The 24,251-nt window shown below is 46.0% G+C and overlaps 1 protein-coding gene across 1 annotated transcript in view; it reads left to right on the top strand.

Annotated features, from left to right (window-relative positions):
• EFNB3 (ephrin B3) overlaps nt 1-23,095 on the top strand; it is a 56,815-nt gene extending 33,720 nt beyond the window's left edge. The window contains exons 2-5 of the mRNA XM_072149934.1: nt 11,565-11,860; nt 15,044-15,136; nt 20,150-20,248; nt 21,484-23,095. Of these exons, the coding sequence (XP_072006035.1) occupies nt 11,565-11,860; nt 15,044-15,136; nt 20,150-20,248; nt 21,484-21,872 (877 nt within the window). The 3' untranslated portion in view covers nt 21,873-23,095. The remainder of the gene's footprint in view (nt 1-11,564; nt 11,861-15,043; nt 15,137-20,149; nt 20,249-21,483) is intronic.
• The last annotated feature ends 1,156 nt before the right edge of the window (nt 23,096-24,251 follow it).

Here is a 24,251-nt window from a genome sequence, read left to right as displayed (position 1 = left end):
CCTGCTGATGTCTCTCTGTGACTCTTCCAGTGTCTATATCTCTGGTACAACCTGCTGATGTCTCTCTGTGACTCTTCTAGTGTCTATCTCTGGTACAACCTGCTGAAGTCTCTCAGTGGCCACTTCCATTAGAAAACATCCAGTTGGAGCTTCACAATGTCACCATTAATTCTAATCAATTGTTAGATGCCATTTTGATCAAAATATAAACAGCATGATAAGGAGGACTGTTTAAATACTGATTCTAATTAAACCAGGAATATATTGGGTATTTAATCTATCAAACACCTTGGGGCACATTCATTAAGAATGTAGGAAACTGCACTGCACTGGCCCGACAGAGTGCACCAACTTTTTCCTGGTGCACCGTTTACATGGGGCGTGCGGCAGACTTTGAGTGATAAATCTGGCACGCGGTCTGACAGCACCGGAGCACCCCCTAATTTGTGCCGCATGAAGGCAGCGCAGCTGCGCCACAAAAGGGTTGCTTGTGACACATATGGTGCAGACACTTCTTATATCTGTGCAAGACTTTTACACTAGAAAGAACAAGCAAAGTCCAACAGAAACCTGGTGCAAAGCCCTTAGTAAGTGTGCGACATGGTGTGACATTAGATAGAGAACAGAAAGTAATGAAACTGACTGCTCCGCTCTCTGTATAGGGACTGCTCCGCTATCTGTGTACAGTAGCTGGCTGCTCTGCTGTTTATAATGGATGCTCCACTCTCTGTGTATAGTGACTGCTCCGCTCTCTGTGTATAGTAGCTGGCTGCTCTGCTATGTATAGTGACTGCTCCGCTCTCTGTATATAGTAGCTGGCTGCTGTACTGTATATATAGAATTATCTCCTGTATATAGTGACTGCTCTGATGTATATAATGGCTGCTCTGTTCTCTGTATATACTGAACGCTCCGCTCTCTGTGTATAGCAGCTGGCTGCTCTGCTGTATATAATGAATGATCTCCTGTACAGAGTGACTGCTCTGCTGTATATAATGGCTGCTCTGCTATGTATAGGGACCGCTCCGCTCTCTGTATATAGTGACTTTCCGACTTTTTCTGGATTTGTGCTGCTTTAACAGGTATTTAGCAGGCGATTGTGTGGCACGCGATTGGTTTTTGGCGCAGCTGTGCTGGCTTTCATGCCACAGAAGTCGACTGATCGCAGGATTTACCTTTCAAATTGTGTCGCATGATCAAGCACTTACATGCACCAGGAAGAAGAAGGTGAACTCTGCATATAGGGACTGTCCCGCCCTCTGCATATAGGGACTGTCCCGCCCTCTGCATATAGGGACTGTCCCGCCTTCTGCATATAGGGACTGTCCCGCCCTCTGCATATAGGGACTGTCCCGCCCTCTGCATATAGGGACTGTCCCGCCCTCTGCATATAGGGACTGTCCCGCCCTCTGCATATAGGGACTGTCCCGCCCTCTGCATATAGGGACTGTCCCGCCCTCTATATATATGTATGCAGTGACTGACTGCGGTCTGCTCTCTGTGTATAGTGAGCCTAGAAATAAGTGACTCCCAAAAATAACACCTAGTGCAGTTTTTTCACTATTAGAAATATAAGGCCTCCCCTGAAAATCAGACCTAGCGTCCGCCACTGCTGCAGCTCCCCCCGCGCCATACAGTGGTACAGGCAGATTGTTTAGTGGTGAATGCATAGTATATAACTACAGACTGTCATCTTAATAATGTGCTATGAGCACCCGGACCAGCGTCCTTGTAGAAAAGTGCGAGTGGTAAACGTGGTATAGGGACCGCTCTCTGCGTATAGTGGACCGCTCCGCTCTCTGTATATAGAGAGACAGACAGAGCATCCAGTCTCCTAGCAACCCGGTGTGTGCTACAATCTGTGTGTTCCCCAGAAACACTCCCCTATATAGACAGTTCCACTCTGGTGTCATGTTACAGGATAGATACAGACAGTATCACACAGGATATGATTAGATACACAGCTCAGCAGACAGTATCACACAGGATAGGATTAGATACACAGCTCAGCAGGCAGTATCACACAGGATAGGATTAGATACACAGCTCAGCAGGCAGTATCACACAGGAGGGGATTAGATACACAGCTCAGCAGGCAGTATCACACAGGATAGGATTAGATACACAGCTCAGCAGACAGTATCACACAGGAAAGGATTAGATACACAGCTCAGCAGTCAGTATCACAAAGGATAGGATTAGATACACAGCTCAGCACACAGTATCACACAGGATAGGATTGGATACACAGCTCAGCACACAGTATCACACAGGATAGGATTGGATACACAGCTCAGCAGACAGTATCACACATGATAGGATTAGGTACACGGCTCAGCAGACAGTATCACACATGATAGGATTAGATACACGGATCGGCATACAGTATCACACATGATAGTGCAACATCCCCCACCGGGGCCTAGCCTTTTCTTGGGGCCTGGAGGCAGCCGGGGCCCAGAATACTGGAGTAGCTGGTGGTTGCGGCCTAGGCACAGTCAACAGCAGATTGTGGTATTGGAGTGGCCATGGAGAGGGTCCTCAGGAATAGTGCACCGGCCTGGTGCTGGGAGAATGGAGATGGAGCTGTGTCCAAACTGTGGAAACTGCAGCTCTGAGTCTCCTGACTCTGGTCCTGGGATTGGGTTCTGGGTCAGCACTGATGGTGTACTGTGCACTGTCTCTCTCCTCACTCTGTCTGCAGACCGGACCTTGTGGTAAAGAGGCCTGTGCTTCCCCTGCACAGGGGTTTTATCCTCCTCCCCCTGGTCAGGTGGTAGCATCTCTCCAATCACACTCCAATTTACAATACAGCCAGATCATTGGTTAACATCCTACACCCATTTAACTATTGCCTTTCCAGGCAGAGGCTACAGCTGTTATTACCTAAGACCTCCCTGCATTATCCCCTGGGGGAGCTGATCAGACTCACTATATGGGTCAGACAGGTAAAGGGCCGGATTCGCAACTACTCCCTTGCCTACACGTTGGCAGGGGTGTTGCAATAGGATTAGGTACAAGGCTCGCCACACAGTATCACACATGTAGGATAAGATACACGGCTTGGCACACAGTATCACACAGGATAGGATTAGATACACAGCTCAGCAGACAGTATCACACAGGATAGGATTAGATACACAGCTCAGCACACAGTATCACACATGTAAGATTAGATACACGGCTCGGCACACAGTATCACACAGGATAGGATTAGATACACAGCTCAGCAGACAGTATCACACAGAATAGGATGAGATACACAGCTCAGCAGACAGTATCACACAGGAGAGGATTAGATACACAGCTCAGCAGACAGTATCACACAGGAAAGGATTAGATACACAGCTCGCCACACAGTATCACACAGGATAGGATTAGATACACAGCTCAGCAGATAGTATCACACAGGATAGGATTAGATACACAGCTCAGCAGACAGTATCACACATGTAGGATTAGGTACACAGCTCAGGAGACAGTATCACACAGGATAGGATTAGATACACAGCTCAGCAGTCAGTATCACACATGTAGGATTAGATACACGGCTCGGCGCACAGTATCACACAGGATTGGATTAGATACACAGCTCAGCAGACAGTATCACACAGGATAGTATTAGATACACGGCTCTGCACACAGTATCACACATAATAGGATTAGATACACACCTCAGCAGACAGTATCACACAGTATAGGATTAGATACATGGCTCGGCACACAGTATCACACATGTAAGATTAGATACACGACACGGCACACAGTATCACACATGTAAGATTAGATACACGGCTCGGCACACAGTATCACAAATGTAGGATTAGATACACGGCTCGGCACATAGTATCACACAGGATAGGATTAGATACACGGCTCGGCAGACAGTATCACACATGTAGGATTAGATCCACGGCTCTGCACACAGTATCACACATAATAGGATTAGATACACAGCTCAGCAGACAGTATCACACAGTATAGGATTAGATACATGGCTCGGCACACAGTATCACACATGTAAGATTAGATACACGACTCGGCACACAGTATCACACATGTAAGATTAGATACACGGCTCGGCACACAGTATCACACATGTAGGATTAGATACACGGCTCGGCACACAGTATCACACAGGATAGGATTAGATACATGGCTCGGCACACAGTATCACGCAGGATAGGATTAGATACACGGTTTCGGCACACAGTATCACACATGTAGGATTAGGTACACAGCTCAGCAGGCAGTATCACACATGTAGGATTATATACACGGCTCGGCACATAGTATCACACAGGATAGGATTAGATACACGGCTCGGCAGACAGTATCACACATGTAGGATTAGGTACACGGCTCGGCACATAGTATCACAGTGGATAGGATTAGATACACAGCTCAGCAGACAGTATCACACATGTAGGATTAGGTACACAGCTCAGCAGGCAGTATCACACATGTAGGATTAGATACACGGCTCGGCACACAGTATCACACAGGATAGGATTAGATACACGGCTCGGCGCACAGTGTCACACATGTAGGATTAGATACACGGCTCGGCGCGCAGTATCTCAGCTGTGCCACTTCCAGGGTACTGAGGCCATGCTGGAGCTGGCAGCCTCCTCTCGGGGTCCGGCTCTCCCCCTCTCTCGGTGGCGTGGGCTGTCGCCAGCTGTATGATGCCAATTCCTGTTTGCCAGCGTTCCCACAGCTCTGCCCATCAGCAGATGCCAGGTGTGTGGGTGAAATGTTCCCCCACCCAAAAAAATAGATTTTGTCAGCTCTGTACTGGCTCCTGGTGTAACTCTACAGAGATGATAAAACTCCGTTCACATTCAGTGACTGGTAAATAATGGGGTAAGCTGAAGGCCAGAACCAGATGTGACCACCATCCTCCCCCATCCTGTGACTTGTCAGGTTCCTTTGTCCTATCTCTTGACTGGACAAGTCCATTGTGCATGACAATAGAGGGGGGAGTGAGTGAATAGAGTGGCCTAGGCCTCTATGATGAGCCCCCACAGGTGGTGATGTGAGCGCCATTGTTAGGACTGGTCCTCACTGACCCTCCCCCACCAAGTATGAAGAGGAGAATGACAACTTCTGCAGTTTTAATACGATTTCTCTGTTTTGGAAGTTTCTGCTTGATGTCAGTAAGGCAGGGCTCTCGTTTTTTTGTATACGCTTAGGCATATACTCCTACATTGACAAATAGTGGCAGACGGAAGCAGAGTTGTCTTCATCTGACCAAAATTCCTCCCGTTCACCAGGATGGAAAAAAGCAGCGACCTACAGCTCTTCATCCTGCAGCCTCCACCTGAGCCACGCATGCGCCCAGCGGAGGCAATGGGCGGCTATGGGGAGCGGATGCAGCGTATCCTGCCTGGCGCATACGTCACTGGGCAGGAGGAAGGCCCTATGTACATATAAGGGTCGTGACATCACTGGGGACACACCCCGTTGTAGATTCCTCCCCCCAGATTCAGGGGGAAGATGGGGTCCCCGGGCGACGTATCCTACTGTACAGGCATACAGTGTTTAGGCATATAGTATATAGGCACACAGTGTATAGGTAAATAGTATATAGGCACACAGTGTATAGGTATATAGTATATAGGCACACAGTGTATAGGCATATAGTATATAGGCATACAGTGTATAGGTAAATAGTATATAGGCACACAGTGTATAGGTATATAGTATATAGGCACACAGTGTATAGGCATATAGTATATAGGCATACAGTGTATAGGCATATAGTATATAGACACACAGTGTATAGGCATATGGTATATAGGCATACAGTGTATAGGTAAATAGTATATAGGCACACAGTGTATAGGTATATAGTATATAGGCACACAGTGTATAGGCATATAGTATATAGGCATACAGTGTATAGGCATATAGTATATAGACACACAGTGTATAGGCATATAGTATATAGGCATACAGTGTATAGGTAAATAGTATATAGGCACACAGTGTATAGGTATATAGTATATAGGCACACAGTGTATAGGTAAATAGTATATAGGCACACAGTGTATAGGTATATAGTATATAGGCACACAGTGTATAGGTAAATAGTATATAGGCACACAGTGTATAGGTAAATAGTATATAGGCACACAGTGTATAGGCATATCGTATATAGGCACACAGTGTATAGGTATATAGTATATAGGCACACAGTGTATAGGTATATAGTATATAGGCACACAGTGTATAGGTAAATAGTATATAGGCACACAGTGTATAGGTAAATAGTATATAGGCACACAGTGTATAGGTATATAGTATATAGGCACACAGGGTATAGGTACATAGTATATAGGCATACAGTGTATAGGTAAATAGTATATAGGCACACAGTGTATAGGCATATAGTATATAGGCATACAGTGTATAGGTATATAGTATATAGGCACACAGTGTATAGGCATATAGTATATAGGCACACAGTGTATAGGTATATAGTATATAGGCTTACAGGATATAGGTACATAGTATATAGGCATACAGTGTATAGGTATATAGTATATAGGCACACAGTGTATAGGTAAATAGTATATAGGCACACAGTGTATAGGTATATAGTATATAGGCATACAGTGTATAGGCATATAGTATATAGGCATATAGTATATAGGCATACAGTGTATAGCTAAATAGTATATAGGCATACAGTGTATAGGCACACAGTGTATAGGCATATAGTATATAGGCATACAGTGTATAGGTAAATAGTATATAGGCACACAGTGTATAGGTATATAGTATATAGGCATACAGTGTATAGGTAAATAGTATATAGGCACACAGTGTATAGGTATATAGTATATAGGCATACAGTGTATAGGTAAATAGTATATAGGCATACAGTGTACAGACATACATCTGTCTTATACGTTGTCAAGACATGCCGGAATCCTCCTGACATATAACGTAGTATGGACCCAGCCTTAATAGTAACACACATGATACCTACAGGGAAGCTCCTAGAGCTATACACCCCAATATATACACCCTATGTGATCTATACACCCCCTGTGTGATCTATACACCCCCTGTGTGATCTATACACCCCCTATGTGATATATACACCCCCTGTGTGATATATACACCCCCTATGTGATATATACACCCCCTATGTGATATATACACCCCCTATGTGATATATACACCCCCTATGTGATATATACACCCCCTATGTGATATATACACCCCCTGTGTGCTCTACAGTCATGGTCATAAGTCCTGAGAATGACACAAATCTTCTCTTGTCACATGATGTGTCCCTCTGGTCTGTCAGATGTTTATCACATACAGAGATACAAGTGCAATCATATTATGGGGAGCAGAAGCTTTTATTGTCAGGTGGGAGGAGTTACTGCAGCGAGTCAGTATCTGCAGGACCTCTCCTTCTTCTTCAGGACCTCTGCAATTCTCCCTGGCAGCTCTCACTCACCTCCTGCACCAGATCCTGACTGATCGCCGTCCATTCCTGCACAATCACTGCTGCATTCTGTCACAATGTGTTGGGTTTTGTTTGTCCCCCGTCTCCTGATGATTGACCACAAGTTCTCAATGGGATAAGATCCGGGGAGTTTCCAGGCCATGGACCCAGAATCTCTGTGTTCTGTTCCCGGAGCCATTTAGTTCTCCCCTTTGCTTTATGGCAGGTGCTCCATCATGCTGGAGGAGGCATTGCCGATTCCCTTGGCTGAGAAGCCGCCCCCGTACCCCCCCCCCCCCCAATTGCATGGCTGCAGGAGGCTTTACAGGTGGCATGAGACAAGACTTCTCCCAACAAGATGTTTTCCAGATGTTCGGCCCCCAGTTATACGTATTCAGCCCCCGGTGATGAGTATTCAGCCCCCGGTGATAAGTATTCGGACCCTGGTGGTAAGTATTCAGCCCCTGGTGATGAGTATTCAGCCCCCGTTGATAAGTATTCAGCCCCTGGTTATAAGTATTCGGACCCTCGTTGTAAGTATTCAGCCCCCGGTGATGAGTATTCAGCCCCCTGTGATGAGTATTCAGCCCCCGGTGATGAGTATTCGGCCCCCTGTGATGAGTATTCGGCCCCCGGTGATGAGTATTCGGCCCCCGGTGATGAGTATTCGGCCCCTGGTGATAAGTATTCACCCCCCGGTGATGAGTATTCGGCCCCTGGTGATAAGCATTCAGCCCCTGGTGATAAGTATTCATCCCCTGGTGATAAGTATTCAGCCCATGGTGATAAGTATTCAGCCCCCGGTGATAAGTATTCAGCCCATGGTGATAAGTATTCAGCCCCCAGTGATAAGTATTCGGCCCCTGGTGATGAGTATTCGGCCCCCGGTGATGAGTATTCGGCCCCCGGTGATGAGTATTCGGCCCCCGGTGATGAGTATTCGGCCCCTGGTGATAAGTATTCAGCCCATGGTGATAAGTACTCAGCCCCCGGTGATAAGTATTCAGCCCCTGGAGATAAGTATTTAGGCCCTGGTTATAAGTATTCGGCCCCCAGTGATGAGTATTCGGCTCCCGGTGATGAGTATTCAGCCCCCGGTGATAAGTATTCGGCCCCTTTGCTCAGTGATGAGTAGAAGCTTTGGAGCTGGTGCAGCCAGGAGTTGTCTTGGGAAGATGCTACAAGTTCCTCACCCCTGGATTTGGGGATCCTTGGCCTCATCCTTGCTGATCCTCTCCAGGTCCCTCAGGTTGGATGGTGAACGTTGTTGGAAGCCTTTTTCCAGTCTCTCCAGAGATGTGCCATTGGATTTAGGTCAGGGCTCTGGATGGGCCAGTCAGGAATCGTCACAGAGATGTTCTGAAGCCTCTGCTGTGGTATTTAGGCTTTGGTCTTAGGTTCATTGTCTTGGTGGAAGGTTCGGCCCAGTCTGAGGTCCAGGGCATGTGGAAGAGGTTCTCATCCAGGATCTCTCTGTACTTGTCTGCATTCATCTTTCCTTCCATTACACCCAGTGGTCCTGTCACCCCCATAGCCTGATGCTGCCCTCACCCCCCAGTATTGGGCACCGTCCCCCCATAGCCTGATGCTGCCCTCACCCCCCAGTATTGGGCACCGTCCCCCCATAGCCTGATGCTGCCCTCACCCCCCAGTATTGGGCACTGTCCCCCCCCATAGCCTGATGCTGCCCTCACCCCCCAGTATTGGGCACTGTCCCCCCCCATAGCCTGATGCTGCCCCCTATGTGTCACTGCTGGGATTGTATTTGGCAGGTGATGAGCAGTGCCTGGTTTTCTCCACCGCTTAGAATTAACACCAGGAAGTCCAATCTTCATCTCATCAGAGCAGAGAATCTTATTCCTCATAGTCCGGATCCTCCATGTGTTTTGCACCCTGTATGCGGCTTTCATATGTCTTGCACTGAGGAGAAGCTTCCAGACTCTGCCATAAAGTCCCGACTGCTGGAGGCTGCAGTGATAGGTGACTCCCATCTCCCTACTGCATCTCTGGAGCTCAACCACCGTGATCTTGGGGTTCTTCTTTACCTCTCTCACCAAGGCTTTTCTCCCACCATTGCTTAGTTTGGCTCGACGGCCAGATCGAGGAAGAGTTGTGACTGTCCCAAACTTCTTCTATTTAAGTATTATGGAGGCCACTGTGCTCTTTGGAACCTTGAGTGCTTTGCCACAATTCTGTGTTTGAGCTCCTTGGGCAGTTCTTTAGACCTCAGGATTCTCATTTGCTCTGACATGCACTGTGACCTGTAAGGTCTTATATAGACAGATGAGCGCCTTTCCTAATCAAGTCCAATCTGTTTAATTAAACACTGCTGGAGTCCAATGAATGAGTAGAACCATCTCAAGGAGGATCAGCAAAACGGTCACACGGGTGTCTTCTTTGACCGTTATGGTACGTTTTTAAATGCATTGAAAATGCATGCATTTTTGCATGTTTAACATGCATTTAGCTGTTTTGAATCCACTTTTAATCAATTCTGAAAATGTAAGCAGTTAACACAGCTGCCTAAAGTTCCAGAAATTAAGAACGTTCAAACCAGCCAAACGCATAGTCAACATACAAAAGTGCATGCTTTTTCAATGCATTTAAAACTGCAACAAGGACACACTGTGTGACCACACCCAAATGACCATGTGATATTTCAGTTTTCTTCTTTATTAAATTAGCAAAAATATCTACAGTACTGTTTTTTTCTGTCAAGATGGGGGCAGAGGGCACATTAATGAGCAAAACAATTTTTTTGATCTTACCAATTGGCTGCGGTAAAACAAAGAGTGAAAAATGTATTGATACTTTACTTTACCCCTGTGTGATCTATACACCCCCTGTGTGATCTATACACCCCCATATACACCCCCTGTGCGATCTATACACCCCCTGTGCGATCTATACACCCCATATAGACCCCCTGTGCGATCTATACACCCCCTGTGCGATCTATACACCCCCATATACACCCCCTGTGTGATCTATACACCCCCTGTGCGATCTATACACCCCCATATACACCCCCTGTGCGATCTATACACCCCCTGTGCGATCTATACACCCCCATATACACCCCCTGTGCGATCTATACACCCCCTGTGTGATCTATACACCCCCATATACACCCCCTGTGCGATCTATACACCCCCTGTGCGATCTATACACCCCCATATAGACCCCCTGTGCGATCTATAGACCCCCTGTGTGATCCATACACCTCCTGTATGATCTTTATACCCCCTGTGTAAACTATAGACCCCCTATGTAATCTATACACCCCCTGTGTGATCTATACACCTCCTGTGTGATCTTTATACCCCCTGTGTAAACTAAAGACCCCCTATGTCAGTGATGGCGAACCTTTTAGAGGCCGAGTGCCCAAACTACAACAAAGACCCGTTTATTTATCACAAAGTGCCAACACAGAAATGTAATTTGTGATTTATACTGCCTGCTCTGTCACAGCTTTCATTGATACCAGCACCTGAGGACACCAATAAAGCAGAAAATAGTCCCAGGTAGCGCTGTCACTTTAAAATAGCTCTGTGCACAGCAAGTCCTGGGCTGTCTGGGACTGCAGGAAGATACCTGGAGTCATCTCTGGTGATGGCCTGAGTGCCCACAGAAAGGGTTCCGAGTGCCACCTCTGGCACCAGTGCCATAGGTTAGCCATCACTGCCCTATGTAATCTATTAACCTCCTGTGTGATCTTTACTCCTCTTGTGTGATCTATACATCCTCTGTGTGACTTATATAAATCCATCAGTGTTGGTTTTATGGGGTCTGTTAGTGTTATGGGGGCTGTGGGTGTCCGTGTTATGGGGGGCTGTGGGTGTCAGTGTCTTTATTTTGGGGGTTCTTTCAATGTGTGGGTGTATTCAGTTGTTGCAGGAGGTAGGTAGTCTCAGGACTTTCATTCATAGCTGGATATATAACTAATGGTATAACAGTTCAGGTAACAGAGCAAGGTTGGCCACCATGACACGATCACCCAGCTTTCCCAGAACCAGATACAAGTAACCAGTTTCTATGTATCATGTATGTACTGGTGGTTAATCACATATAGTGACCTCTCCTCCTCTCTCTCTCACAGGTTTCAGGATGCCGAGGGATACGTCTTATATCCACAGATTGGGGACCGGTTGGACTTGTTGTGTCCCCGCTCTGAGCCTCGGGGTCCCTTCTCCTCATCCCCCTATGAATATTATAAGCTTTACTTGGTGGGTACAGAAGAAGAGGTAGTAATGTGTTCTGTCCTGCGGACGCCCAACCTCCTGCTCACCTGCGATCGCCCGGGGCAGGACCTTCGCTTTACCATCAAATTCCAGGAGTACAGCCCCAACCTGTGGGGTCATGAGTTCAAATCCCACCGGGACTACTACATTATCGGTGAGCACCTCTGTGATGTCATCATGAATCTCACAGGGACAAAAATATTAGGAAATGAAGGGTCAGGAGTTGACTTTCATGACCCATGGTTTGTCCTCCCTGGGTGGTGTGGATCATCTTGAGTTCTTTGATATTATTTTTGTCTTGCCTGTTTTGTGTATGATCCTCTTCCTCTTACAGTTCCCCGTACTGCTCCTAGAATACGTCCTTGGCGCGGCCCCCTCGCCTCTCCCTCCGTCCTCTGCCATACTTCCCCTCGGGGGTCCTCGTTTGCTGTGCCAGTGAGCGGAAGTAATGAGCTGTGACATTTAGGTCAGGAATGGAGTGGGGGGAGACTCAGTGAAAGCATCTACCCCGGACGCTTATCACCACCACCAGACTCACTTACCTGTTGCTAATCACCACTCGAGGGGAGAATACAAAACATAGAGGGTCTAGTAACTTAGTTTGCCTGTTTCCTATCCCTCTGTGACATAACAGCTTCATGTCTAGGGAGAAGTCATCAGGGTGGGATGTTACCCCAAAGCCGAACAGCCAACACACTAGTTCAATGCCAAAGGAAGGTCATAGGGCAAATCATTAAGTGGGCTTGTCCTTAAATTTCTAATAGCAATGTTATCACTGTAAAGAAGGGTCCTCAGTGGTGCTGCACTGGGGTAGGGGTACAAGACCCCGACAGGAGTCATAACTTCCAACAATGTCCTCACCTACAGATCTATGCTGCTCCTGCTTTCTTTAACAACCCTGCATGGCCCGAACTCTGTCCATTTGATTTGTAACCTCTCAAAAATTTTCTCCGCTGATAATACCACCCACCAACTACAGTACATACTCACCTTTATTGACACTGATCCTATTTATATTTTATTCAGACCCCTGGGAACATTTATATAAGCTTTCAGTTCACTCATTTGTCATGGATGTCTTTGTAATTGTGAGCACCTGAGTCATGGTAGAACAAGGTTCTCATTAGTCATAGGAGAACAAAGAGATCCTAGTCATAGTAGAACTGGGGGTTACTTAGTCATAGTAGGACAAGGGGTTCCTTAGTCATACGAGAACCAGCAGCTCCTAAGTCATTAGAGAACTAGCATTTCCCAAGTCTCTGGAGAACTAGCATTTCCCAAGTCATGGTAGAACAAGGTTCTCATTAGTCATAGGAGAACAAATAGATCCTAGTCATAGTAGAACTGGGGGTTACTTAGTCATAGTAGGGCAAGGGGTTCCTTAGTTATACGAGAACCAGCAGCTCCTAAGTCATTAGAGAACTAGCGGCTCTCAAGTCATTGGAGAACTAGCGGCTCCCAAGTCATTGGAGAACTAGCATTTCCCAAGTCAATGGAGAACTAGCATTTCCCAAGTCATTGGAGAACCAGCAGCTCCCAAGTCATTGGAGAACCAGCAGCTCCCAAGTCATTGGAGAACCACCAGCTCCAGAGTCATTGGAGAACCACCAGCTCCAGAGTCATTGGAGAACCACCAGCTCCAGAGTCATTGGAGAACCACCAGCTCCCAAGTCATTGGAGAACTAGCATTTCCCAAGTCATTGGAGAACTAGAATTCCCCAAGTCATTGGAGAACCAGCAGCTCCCAAGTCATTGGAGAACCAGCAGCTCCCAAGTCATTGGAGAACCAGCAGCTCCCAAGTCATTGGAGAACCACCAGCTCCAGAGTCATTGGAGAACCACCAGCTCCAGAGTCATTGGAGAACCACCAGCTCCAGAGTCATTGGAGAACCACCAGCTCCCAAGTCATTGGAGAACTAGCATTTCCCAAGTCATTGGAGAACTAGAATTCCCCAAGTCATTGGAGAGCCAGCAGCTCCCAAGTCATTGGAGAACCAGCAGCTCCCAAGTCATTGGAGAACTAGCATCTACCAAGTCATTGGAGAAACAGCAGCTCCTGAGTCATGGTAGAAATAGAAGCCATTGGCCCACATTTATCAAAACTAGTGCAGTCTGTACTAGGTGCAGTGTGAAGCGTGCACCAGATTAATCAATATTGGTGCACAGTCTTCATTAATCTGGCGCCCCCAGCACTGCTTGGAATTATTTTCCTGCACTTTGTTTATGCTGCAGAATTTTGGTGCAGGTCAGTAATACATGTGCTGCATACTCCCCACTAAGCACTAACATGCCCATTTAGGTGCACACTTTTTGTGTCTTGTCAGACACAGAGCAGCCGGGACACAAAACTGGCGCAGACACTTTATAAATACATGTGCAAGCAGTTTGCATGTTCTTTTCAGTGGAAAGTCAGACAAAAAACTGGTGCAAAGGCTTTAATAAATGTGGGCCTTCGAGTCTTAGTGGAAACAATCTACTGAGCCATAGAGGAATCTGGAGCGCAAGTCATGGTGAAAAGAGGCAATCCAAAGTTGTGGTAGAGCCAGGAGCAACTAATTCATGATAAATCCAGGAGCTCTAGTTTCAGGGTAGAATCTGGAGGTTCTTAATCATAGACCCAAGATCACCTGAGTGGTACCAAGTCCTATTGGTACTCAGAGCTCTCAAGGCATTGGGAAAAATGGATGAAAACCAGGAAAACTCTCCACTGACCTGGGATTACAAAAAGTTTCAGTGTAGCAACGAGGCACTGGCCAATGACCCTCTACACTGTCACTAATTATCCTCCCACGTCCGACCACTCACTTCAATATTTTCACAGAATGTAGGTCTCTCCTATACCATGCTCTCTATTTTCCTGCCGTTGCCCTGTAGAGATAGTTGAACCCATCTGTGCAGCCTGCATTCTCCCTTCCCCTCTCTCATCATATCTATGTCCCCCCGCGCTCCCACCCTTTTGCCTGCTCTAACCTTGTCCCCCACAGGCATGTCATTCTACACCCGCCGTCTCGCCAGCCCCCCCATTCCTCCAATTGGCTGTGGATTCTCTCTTCCGTGACAAGGGACAGTGGGGGACATGATTTAATAAAACAGAACCCAAGATGGCTGTCAGAGCTCGTTAACGAGTGAGCTCGTTTAGCCTACGATGCTTTTTTAACAAAGGCTGCTACTCTGTTGAGTCATGTGCAGGGATGAGCTAGGGTGACCTAACATGTTCCATGCCGCGCTCTATAATATTACTATGTACAATGACCATGAATGATAATATCAAAGACTTGACCTATTTTCGTCTGCTCTACATTTCATAAACACTCTTAACATCTCATTTTTTTTTTAGCCACCTCAGATGGTACCCTGGAGGGATTGGAGAATCTCAGCGGCGGTGTGTGTCAGACCAAAGGAATGAAGGTCACTTTAAAGGTTGGACAGAGTAAGTATCTGACCACCGCAGCTGCGATGTCTAGCCATTGGAAAAGGTCAATGAATTATTGGGGGCAGAAAAGATACAAGTGACTGTAGGTGAAATGGAGGAGACCTTAGTACTTGAAATAAATCAATGTGGATGATGACGATGCGTCTAATGGAAGGAGTTGTTTGGGAGGAAGAGATGAGGCAGGTAAGAGAGATGAGAGATAAGGGTGGGGGCAATGGTTAGAGATGGTGGGGTTACGAGAAAGATGAGTGCAGTAGCCAAAAGATGATGGAGATATGATAAGGATGAGGGCCAATGGTTGGAGATGAGGGGGCTGTGATAAGGATGAGGACAATGACTAAAATGTTGGGGTTATGATAAGGATAGAGCCAATGGTTGGAGATGATGGAGTTATGATAAGGATAAGGGCTAATGTTTGCAGATGGTATAGCTATGATAAGGATAGGGACAATGGTTGGAGATGGTGGGGTTATGAGAAGGATGAGGCCAGTAGCTAGAGATGGTGGGTTTATGATAAAGATGAGGATCAATGGTTGGAGATGTTCGAGTTATGAAAAGCATACGGTCAATGGTTGGAGATGGTATAGCTATGATAAGGATAAGGGACAATGTTTGGAGATGGTGGGGTTATGATAAGAATGAGGGCCAATGGCTGGAGATGGTGGAGCTATGATAAGGATGAGGCCAGTCACTAGGGATGGTGAAGGTATGATAGGGATAGGGCCAATGTTCGGAGATGGTGGGGCTATGATAAGGATGAGGAAAATGGCTAGAGATGGTTGGGTTATGATAAGCAAATAGTTGGAGATAGTGGAGCTATGAAAGGATAGGGCCAAAGGTTGGAGATGGTGGGTCAATGATAAGGATGAGGCCAGTGGTTTGAGATGGTGGAAATATTGAATGAGTGGGGTGGGAGATGAAAGCATAATATGGATAAGGGGGTGACTGAAAATGATGATATGATAAAGATAGGTCCCGTCTCTGGAGATAATGAATAGGTTATTGACTGTAAATAGCAGGAATAATAAGAATGAGATCAGTGACTGTAGATGATGGTGGTATGGCAAGATTGGAGTCAGTTTTAGAAAAAATGATTGGGAGCAATAAGATATGTTGAAGGTATACGTAGAGTTTTCCATTGGCTGGAGATAATAAGGAGGATGGAATCTGTGGCTGGAGATGATGCAACAAGAAATTGACCATTGTTAGATAAGATGGAGGTAAGCTGTGAAAGGTGACGGGTGCTGGAGATGATAGACGTATAATAAGTGATTGTAGACAACAAAAATATGGCAAAAGATGAGTCCAGTAGCTCAAAGTGACTTGATGGTGGACATTGGATGAGAATGGGGCCATCAACTTTGATGGTGACAAGGATAAAGTCAGTGTCAATAGATGATGGGTGGATGATGCAGATGGTGGCTAGCCAGTGGCTGGACCTGTTGCAGATATGCAGAGTATTGCCACTGGCTGGAGATAATAGGTGTGAGGACTGGCTAGAATAAAAGGGCCAATGTAAGGATGGGGCCAGTGGCTGGAGATGATGGAAGTTTTATGAGAGTAGTTTCGTAGAGATGAAGGTAACTGAATAATTGATGAGGCAGTGACTGGAAATTATGGTAGTATGAAAGCTGTGTTGGGTGGCTGGTAATGGTCATTTGATGGAAACAGGGTCACCATGGCTTCAAACAGTAGATGTATAACCAGCATAGGGTCATTGACTGGGTATGATGAGGTAGGGGGTCAGTGGTTGGCTATAATAAAGGTAAAAATGGCTGTAGATGATGGTGGTAAGACAAGGAAGAAGAATTGCCTGAAGATGACATGCAGAGCCATAGGGTCTATGATTAGAGATGGTGGAGATATGATGAGCATAGGGTTGATGATTGGAGATGATGGCGATATGATGATCAGGGGGTCGATGATTAGAGATGATGGAGGTATGATGAACATAGGGTCAATGATTAGAGATGATGGGAGGTATTATAAGCTTTGGATTGATAATGGGACAAGATGGAGGTATTATGAACATAGGGTCAATGATTAGAGATGATGGAGGTATGATAAGCATTGGATTGATAATGGGACAAGATGGAGGTATTATGAACATAGGGTCTATGATTAGAGATGATGGCGATATGATGATCAGGGGGTCTATGATTAGAGATGATGGAGATATGATGAGCATGAGGACAATGATTAGAGATGATGGAGGTATGATGAGCATAGGGTCGAAGATTAGAGATGATGGATGTATGATGAGCATAGGGTCGATGATTAGAGATGATGGAGGTATGATAAGCATTGGATTGATAATGGGACAAGATGGAGGTATTATGAACATAGGGTCAATGATTAGAGATGATGGCGATATGATGATCAGGGGGTCTATGATTAGAGATGATGGCGATATGATGATCAGGGGGTCTATGATTAGAGATGATGGAGATATGATGAGCATGAGGACAATGATTAGAGATGATGGATGTATGATGAACATAGGGTCGAAGATTAGAGATGATGGAGGTATTATGAGCATAGGGTCGAAGATTAGAGATGATGGAGGTATGATGAGCATAGGGTCAATGATTAGAGATGATAGAGATATGATGAGCATGAGGTCAATGATTAGAGATGAAGGAGGTATGATGAGCATAGGATTGATGATTAGAGATGATGGAGATATGATGAACATAGGGTCAATGATAAGAGATGATGGAGGTATTATGAGCATAGGGTCGAAGATTAGAGATGATGGAGATATGATGAGCATGAGGACAATGATTAGAGATGATGGAGGTATGATGAGCATAGGATTGAGGTTTATAGATGAGGTGAGGTATGATGAGCACAGTGTTGATAATGGGAGATGATATGGGTATAATGAGTATAGGGTCAATCATTACAGATGATGTGGGGTATGATTAGGACGGGATTGATGAGTAGTGAGGTATGACAAGAATGACGATATGTGGATGAGGTCAGCAGCTGGAGATAAATGTTATCTTCTAAGGAGAACAATGGCAGGAGATGATGGAGGCAACACAAGGATAGGGCCAGTAGCTGCTTTCACTTTGCTTTGAGAATAAGTCTGTGATCAGAGATGATGCTACCCTGTTTCCCCTCGTATAGGACATTTCTCGAAAATAAGACCTAGTACAATTTTGTTCAGGCTTAGAAATATAAGGCCTCCCTTGAAAATAAGACCTAGCAGCAGCCATTACTACAGCTCCCCCCGCGCCATACATTATCATTAGTAGATCTTTTAGATGCTGCAGGAGGTTGAGACATGGATGAAGAAATCATGGGATAAATCACTGAGTGTTGTGCTGCAAATGCGATACCAGCAGCTACACGGACAAGAGGGGCTCATTGCAGGAAAGTGCTGAACACGAGAGATTGGGGCCAATGATTACAATACAAATGGAGAAGCAAGAAATTCAGAGTTTGGAGAGTTATAAGGATGTTAGAGAAGTGGATTTTTTGCTCAACAATAAATGTGAATTCGCGTTCATGGAAAAATAAGACGTCCCCCGAGAATAAGACCCAGTGCCTCATTAGGAGCAAAAATGAATATAAGACACTGGGGCTCATTTACTAAGGGCTCTGCGATGCACTTTGCGTTCTTCATTGCTTGCACAGGTATTTAAAGGAAACCTACCACCACAGATCTACCTATTAAGGTAGATCCAGTGGCAGGTTCCTCTTATGTATAGTAGTATAGCACTAGGGCTAATTTGTTCGTGGCCCAGAACTTTTATACATTTTAATTCCCCTAATATGCAAATTTTCTAAAGAGGCTACTGGGGTGTGGAGTAGCCAGAGCTGAGGCTACACGGCGCAAGACCTAAGAGGATACTGGGGCGTGGCGTAGCCGGAGCTGAGGCTACACGGCACGGCTACTCCACGCCCCAGTAGCCTCTTGCGTTCCGCCTACCAATGCATCTTCGTCTGCGAAGCCGGGTTCTGCGCATGGGCAGTAGTTATGGCTTCGGAGCCGAGACCGCGCAGCTGGCGGCCTGCTCTCTCCGTATGCGCAGAACCCGGCTTCGCAGACGTGTGCGCACAGCTTCTCGTAGCTGCGCGCTGAAAATGCATTGGTAGATGGAACGCAAGAGGCTACTGGGGCATGGAGTAGCTCCGTCTGCTCCACGCCCCAGTAGCCTCTTTAGAAAATTTGCATATTAGGGGAATTAAAATGTATAAAAGTTCTGGGCTACGAATGAATTAGCCCTAGTGCTATACTACTATACATTAGAGGAACCTGCCACCGGATCTACCTTAATAGGTAAATCCGTTGTGGTAGGTTTCCTTTAAGTAGTTTGTGCGCTCCGATTGTGGCGCACGTGACCCTTTTGTGGCGCAGGTGTGCTGCTTCCATGCGACACAAATTAGGGAGCGTGCCGTTGGATGGTCCGACAGATTCGGATCGAGCGCCTTATTTAAATTTCAAATTGTATTGCGCCCCCTATGTTAAAGGTGCACCACAAAAAAGATGGTGAACTCTGTCGGACCTGAGCGGGGAAGTGACACATTCATGATATTGGGCGCACGATCTTGGTGCATCGCCGCACCCTGCATTATACACGGACAATGCACTTTCAGTGAACTCGAGTGACCTGGTTAGTAAATGTGCCCCACTGTCTTATTTTCGGGTAGCAGTCTGGACAGAGTAGCAGCCTGGATATTGCATTTGGGGCCAGTGGGTGGAATAAGTGGAGGATTCTGGATTTTTAGTTATTCTGTGGATACTTGCGCGGAGGTTTAGGAGGCTCTGGAGAGGATAATAGGTATCAGCTGGAGTCCTCGGCTTAATTGGATGTCCACTCCTATTCATATGCATAGTGACGGCATTTACATATATTTGTAAGTCGTTACTTAAAACTTCATTTACATTAGAGTCATATCCTCTGCCCCTGGCGCTTTTCGAGTGATACACACCCAATCGTTCCCACCACTTCATTGCATTCTTAACTCATTACTCTCCTCATTCTTCTCTCTCCCCCCAAGATCCTGATGGAGGGAACCATCCACGAAGACCTTCAGGGAGGGATAAAGATTCAGGATTCCTACCATCAGCACCAAACCCGGACTCCCCAAACTTTGCAGGTAGGTTTCAGGTCTGGAAGGATCTTATACGAGCTCAGCAATTTCTATCTGGGAGTAGTCCTATCCTATAACATGCTCATCCCCACCACAGCCATCTGCTCTACAGCCTGTATATGGGCAGCAGAAGAGGTCTCTAGCGGGGGTGAGGGAAGTGGAGGGTTAATGGGCACTGTAGAAATGAAGCCTTGCCTGTGGTGGGGCGTGAGGGCTGCTCGGCTGGCTCCGCGGCACAGGACAGGGAACCACTGAGCTGTCAGTTTGAAGGATATTCTTTAATAAAGCCGGCAATTTGGACAGAAGGAAGACAGTGGTGCTGAAAGCGAAGAGATGAGACACTTATTATGTCTAGAACCTCTAGGAGACCGCAGCCCCGCAGCCCCATCCCCGCTCCACCACCCCCGGCGCGCTCGCCTGATTTAATGCGTTCCGCCAGTTAAAGTGCAGATTCAATCTTTTTAATTAGACTTAATTAAAGCAGTTTATTTAAATCCAAGTGATACCGCCTAAGGCAAAAAAAAACAGGGCGAGGAGGGCACAGAGTAGAGACCACCCTGATACTACTGTATACTGCTATACGAGGAGGACCACGTCTATTATATCACCCTGCAAGGGAAGGAACAGACTCATAGTTCTGCCTTTATCACTCTTCAGGGGGCGGGACAGACTCATAGCTCCTCCTTCTGTATACTTCAGTATCACCCTCTAGAAGGAAGGACAGACTCATTACGCCTCCTTCTGTCTGTATCACCCTGTGGGGGGTGGGGCAGACTCATAGCTCCTCCTTCTGTATTAACCTCCAGGAGGAAGGGCAGACTCATAGCTCCTCCTTATTTCTGTATCACCCTTTATGAGGTGGGGCAGACTCATAGCTCTTCCTTATCTCTGTATCACCCTGCAGGAGGAGGGGCAGATTCATAGCTCTTCCTTATCTCTGTATCACCCTGTGGGGGGTGGGGCAGACTCATAGCTCCTCCTTCTGTATTAACCTCCAGGAGGAAGGGCAGACTCATAGCTCCTCCTTATTTCTGTATCACCCTTTATGAGGTGGGGCAGACTCATAGCTCTTCCTTATCTCTGTATCACCCTGCAGGAGGAGGGGCAGATTCATAGCTCTTCCTTATCTCTGTATCACCCTGCAGGAGGAGGAGCAGATTCATGATTTCCATCTATCTGTATCACCAATCATGCGAGGAGACACTTGATATATAGTAACTCTTCACTTTTTTTTCTCTAAGGAGACACATCCGGCAATGCGACCAAGACTGGAGAGAACGGCCCACTTCCCAACTCCCATGTGCCTCTGGTGGCAGGTGCAGCCGGCGGAGCTGTCCTCCTGCTGCTCGTATTTGGAGTGGTGGGATGGGCGTGCCATAGACGTCGCCAAGCCAAGCACAGCGACACCCGACATCCTCCCCTGTCCCTGGGTTCCATAACATCTCCAAAGAGAGGAGGGGGTAACAACAACGGCCATGAGCCCAGTGACATCATCATGCCCCTGCGGCCTTCAGAAGGAGGTGCCTTCTGTCCTCACTACGAAAAGGTCAGCGGAGACTATGGACACCCTGTCTATATCGTACAGGACATGGCGAGCCAGAGTCCGGCCAATATCTATTACAAAGTATGAAAAAAGCCGCCGCCTTCGGCTTCTTACCCCCTATAGTTTCTTTTTCTTTTACGTTCAATATGGAGGGTGGGGGCTTATTGTAGGATATTTAAAAGATGGGGTGCAGGACATTGTGAATGTGAATTCTCTATTGCCGAGCCCCAATTGTTGTGTGCCCCTGCCATCCAGACGCCGTACTCCCCACATCACCTTCATAGGGGTGCAGTGCACACGGATGTCACCCCGTTGTCACCAGCGCTGACGTATAAAGGGTTATTTACCCGACCAGCCGAAAGCCTCGCTTCACCAAAGGGTTGGTTCCTTTTCTAGTTCGGTTGCTCGGGGGGGGCAGGGAACCAAGCGTGCCAGCTTAGCCATTCTGATGATATATATCGAATTGTAGTTTGATGCCTCAGAGGCACCTTGTATAACAGAGACAAGGACAAAAAGCGCTCACTGCCGCAAAAAAACCCGCTAATGGCAGGTAGCCGTTCTCTGTTGTTGAATTTTTAAATTTTTTTGTGTGTTTTTGTAATTTCCAACCCAAAGCCTTAAAAGAATCGCCTTTACCATCCCCCGTCCCCTTCTCCTCGTTGTTTGCTCAAAAGTCAATTCACCTTCTTCAAAAAATACGAAGATTTACGCCCTTGCGCGGCAGCCAACGCCTGATTTATTTTTTTACATTTTTTTTGGTTTTTTTAATTTGTATTCTCTCCCTGGTGCCTTTTCAGTCTAGGCAAAGGAATGACCCCCTTGATTATTTTTCCCGTTTGTTTTGCACTGTCATTGTGTACGTCTTAGGTCACCGAAAACGCGCCACGAGTCCTTTCTGTCTATAGTTTTTTTCCCCTGTGAGTCAAAATTCCAGGTTTTAAAAGAAGAGGAGAGACAGAATGAAAAAAAAATAATACAAAAACACTCATACACGGCTCCAACTGTGCCCGCGCGTCGGGACACGTTGAAATATAGCACCTCGACTGGGGGCACAGGAGAGAAATATAGAGATGGGGGGGGGGGACCGAGCGTAATTAAGCTAGGCCCGGTATCCATGGTGATGGATTGGGACTATTCGCTCTTCACTGTCTCACCCCCCCCCTCTTCTCCTTCCTCGTGTCTGCATCGCTCTCCCTCTCTCCGCTATGGCATTAAAGTGTCGGTCGCCAGGGAGACGCTGAACGAAAATGAACGATAAAAAAAAAAAAAGAGGGAGATGTAGTTTTTTTTTACGGCTCAGCGTTTAGAGAGATATTTGAAGATGTCAGCTTCACGAGTAAATACTCTTGATAAAAGACGGGTCCGAGAGCAAGGGTGGGCGAGGGGTGGGGGGGTCCAATTTTTAGACTTGACGACGGTCTCCCTCACCCCGGTCCCTCGAGTGAAATCATAGGCTGTGAAAATTAATCAGACTTCATCTCCCACGCCAACCTGAGAACCCGTACGCCATTGTTAGGGATGTATTAGAGTGACATGGGCCAAATAAAGCCCCTTTTGTTCGGAATCGTGCGGACGGTTTTGATAGGACGCGACAGGTCGGGTTTATTACTGCCCAGTTTGCGTTTCCAGGGATAAGACGTCACGGCCCGACTTTAAATCCCATTAAGTGATATATGGGAACGAGACGCGGAGTCATGTAGCCTAAGCCCTTTATATACAGGGCGTAACCTCTAGTGCCACTTACCGCCAATTATTATTACTATTACTATACTACGTGGTAACGTCTTTGTGTTGTACATCTTTTTTTTTTTTTTTTTAAGACGAATTTATCCTTCTGGTTATTTTATATATTTCTAATGTAAAAAAAAAAATAAAAAATAAAAATAATAATAATAAAAAAGGGAAAAAACTAAAGAAACCAGCAAATAGTAGTGACTTTTTTTGGAGGCTTTTTTTTTTTTTATCGGAGTCCATCTCAGCAGCTCGTAGCGGTGTAGTCCGTAAACTGCGTAGATTTGTTCACATTTTTGCCTTCGTTACGTTAAAGTTTCTTAATCTGTAATATATTATTCTTCACCGTCTCGTGATTACAGCGCGATAGGGCTCAGGCTATTTTTTTTTTTTATTTTTTTTATTTTTTTTAAAACACGTTTGTGAGGGTGCAACAAAAGCACAAGGGAAGGATCACACACAATCTAGCCAAAAAAATATATTTTTATTTTATCTTTATGGTTTTTTTCTCGGATGTGAAATTCGAAATATTTTTTATGTAAAACTTCATATAAGATATCTGAAAAAATCTGATTAAACTCTCCTTAAGCACTTTTGTAGTTTTTACACAAAAGTATTTACAATCAGATTTTTGATTTTTTTTCCTGGCTAACACGGTACGTCTACAATTTTCTCAACTTGCTATAAGATATATGTGAATGTTTGACTCGTCAACAATAAATAATTTTTTTTTTA

Source organism: Engystomops pustulosus, chromosome 4 (assembly GCF_040894005.1).
Source record: "Engystomops pustulosus chromosome 4, aEngPut4.maternal, whole genome shotgun sequence".
In the NCBI taxonomy this organism is placed as follows: Eukaryota; Metazoa; Chordata; class Amphibia; order Anura; family Leptodactylidae; genus Engystomops; species Engystomops pustulosus.
Note: the sequence above shows the minus strand (reverse complement) of the source record. Positions and strands in the feature narration are given on the sequence as shown.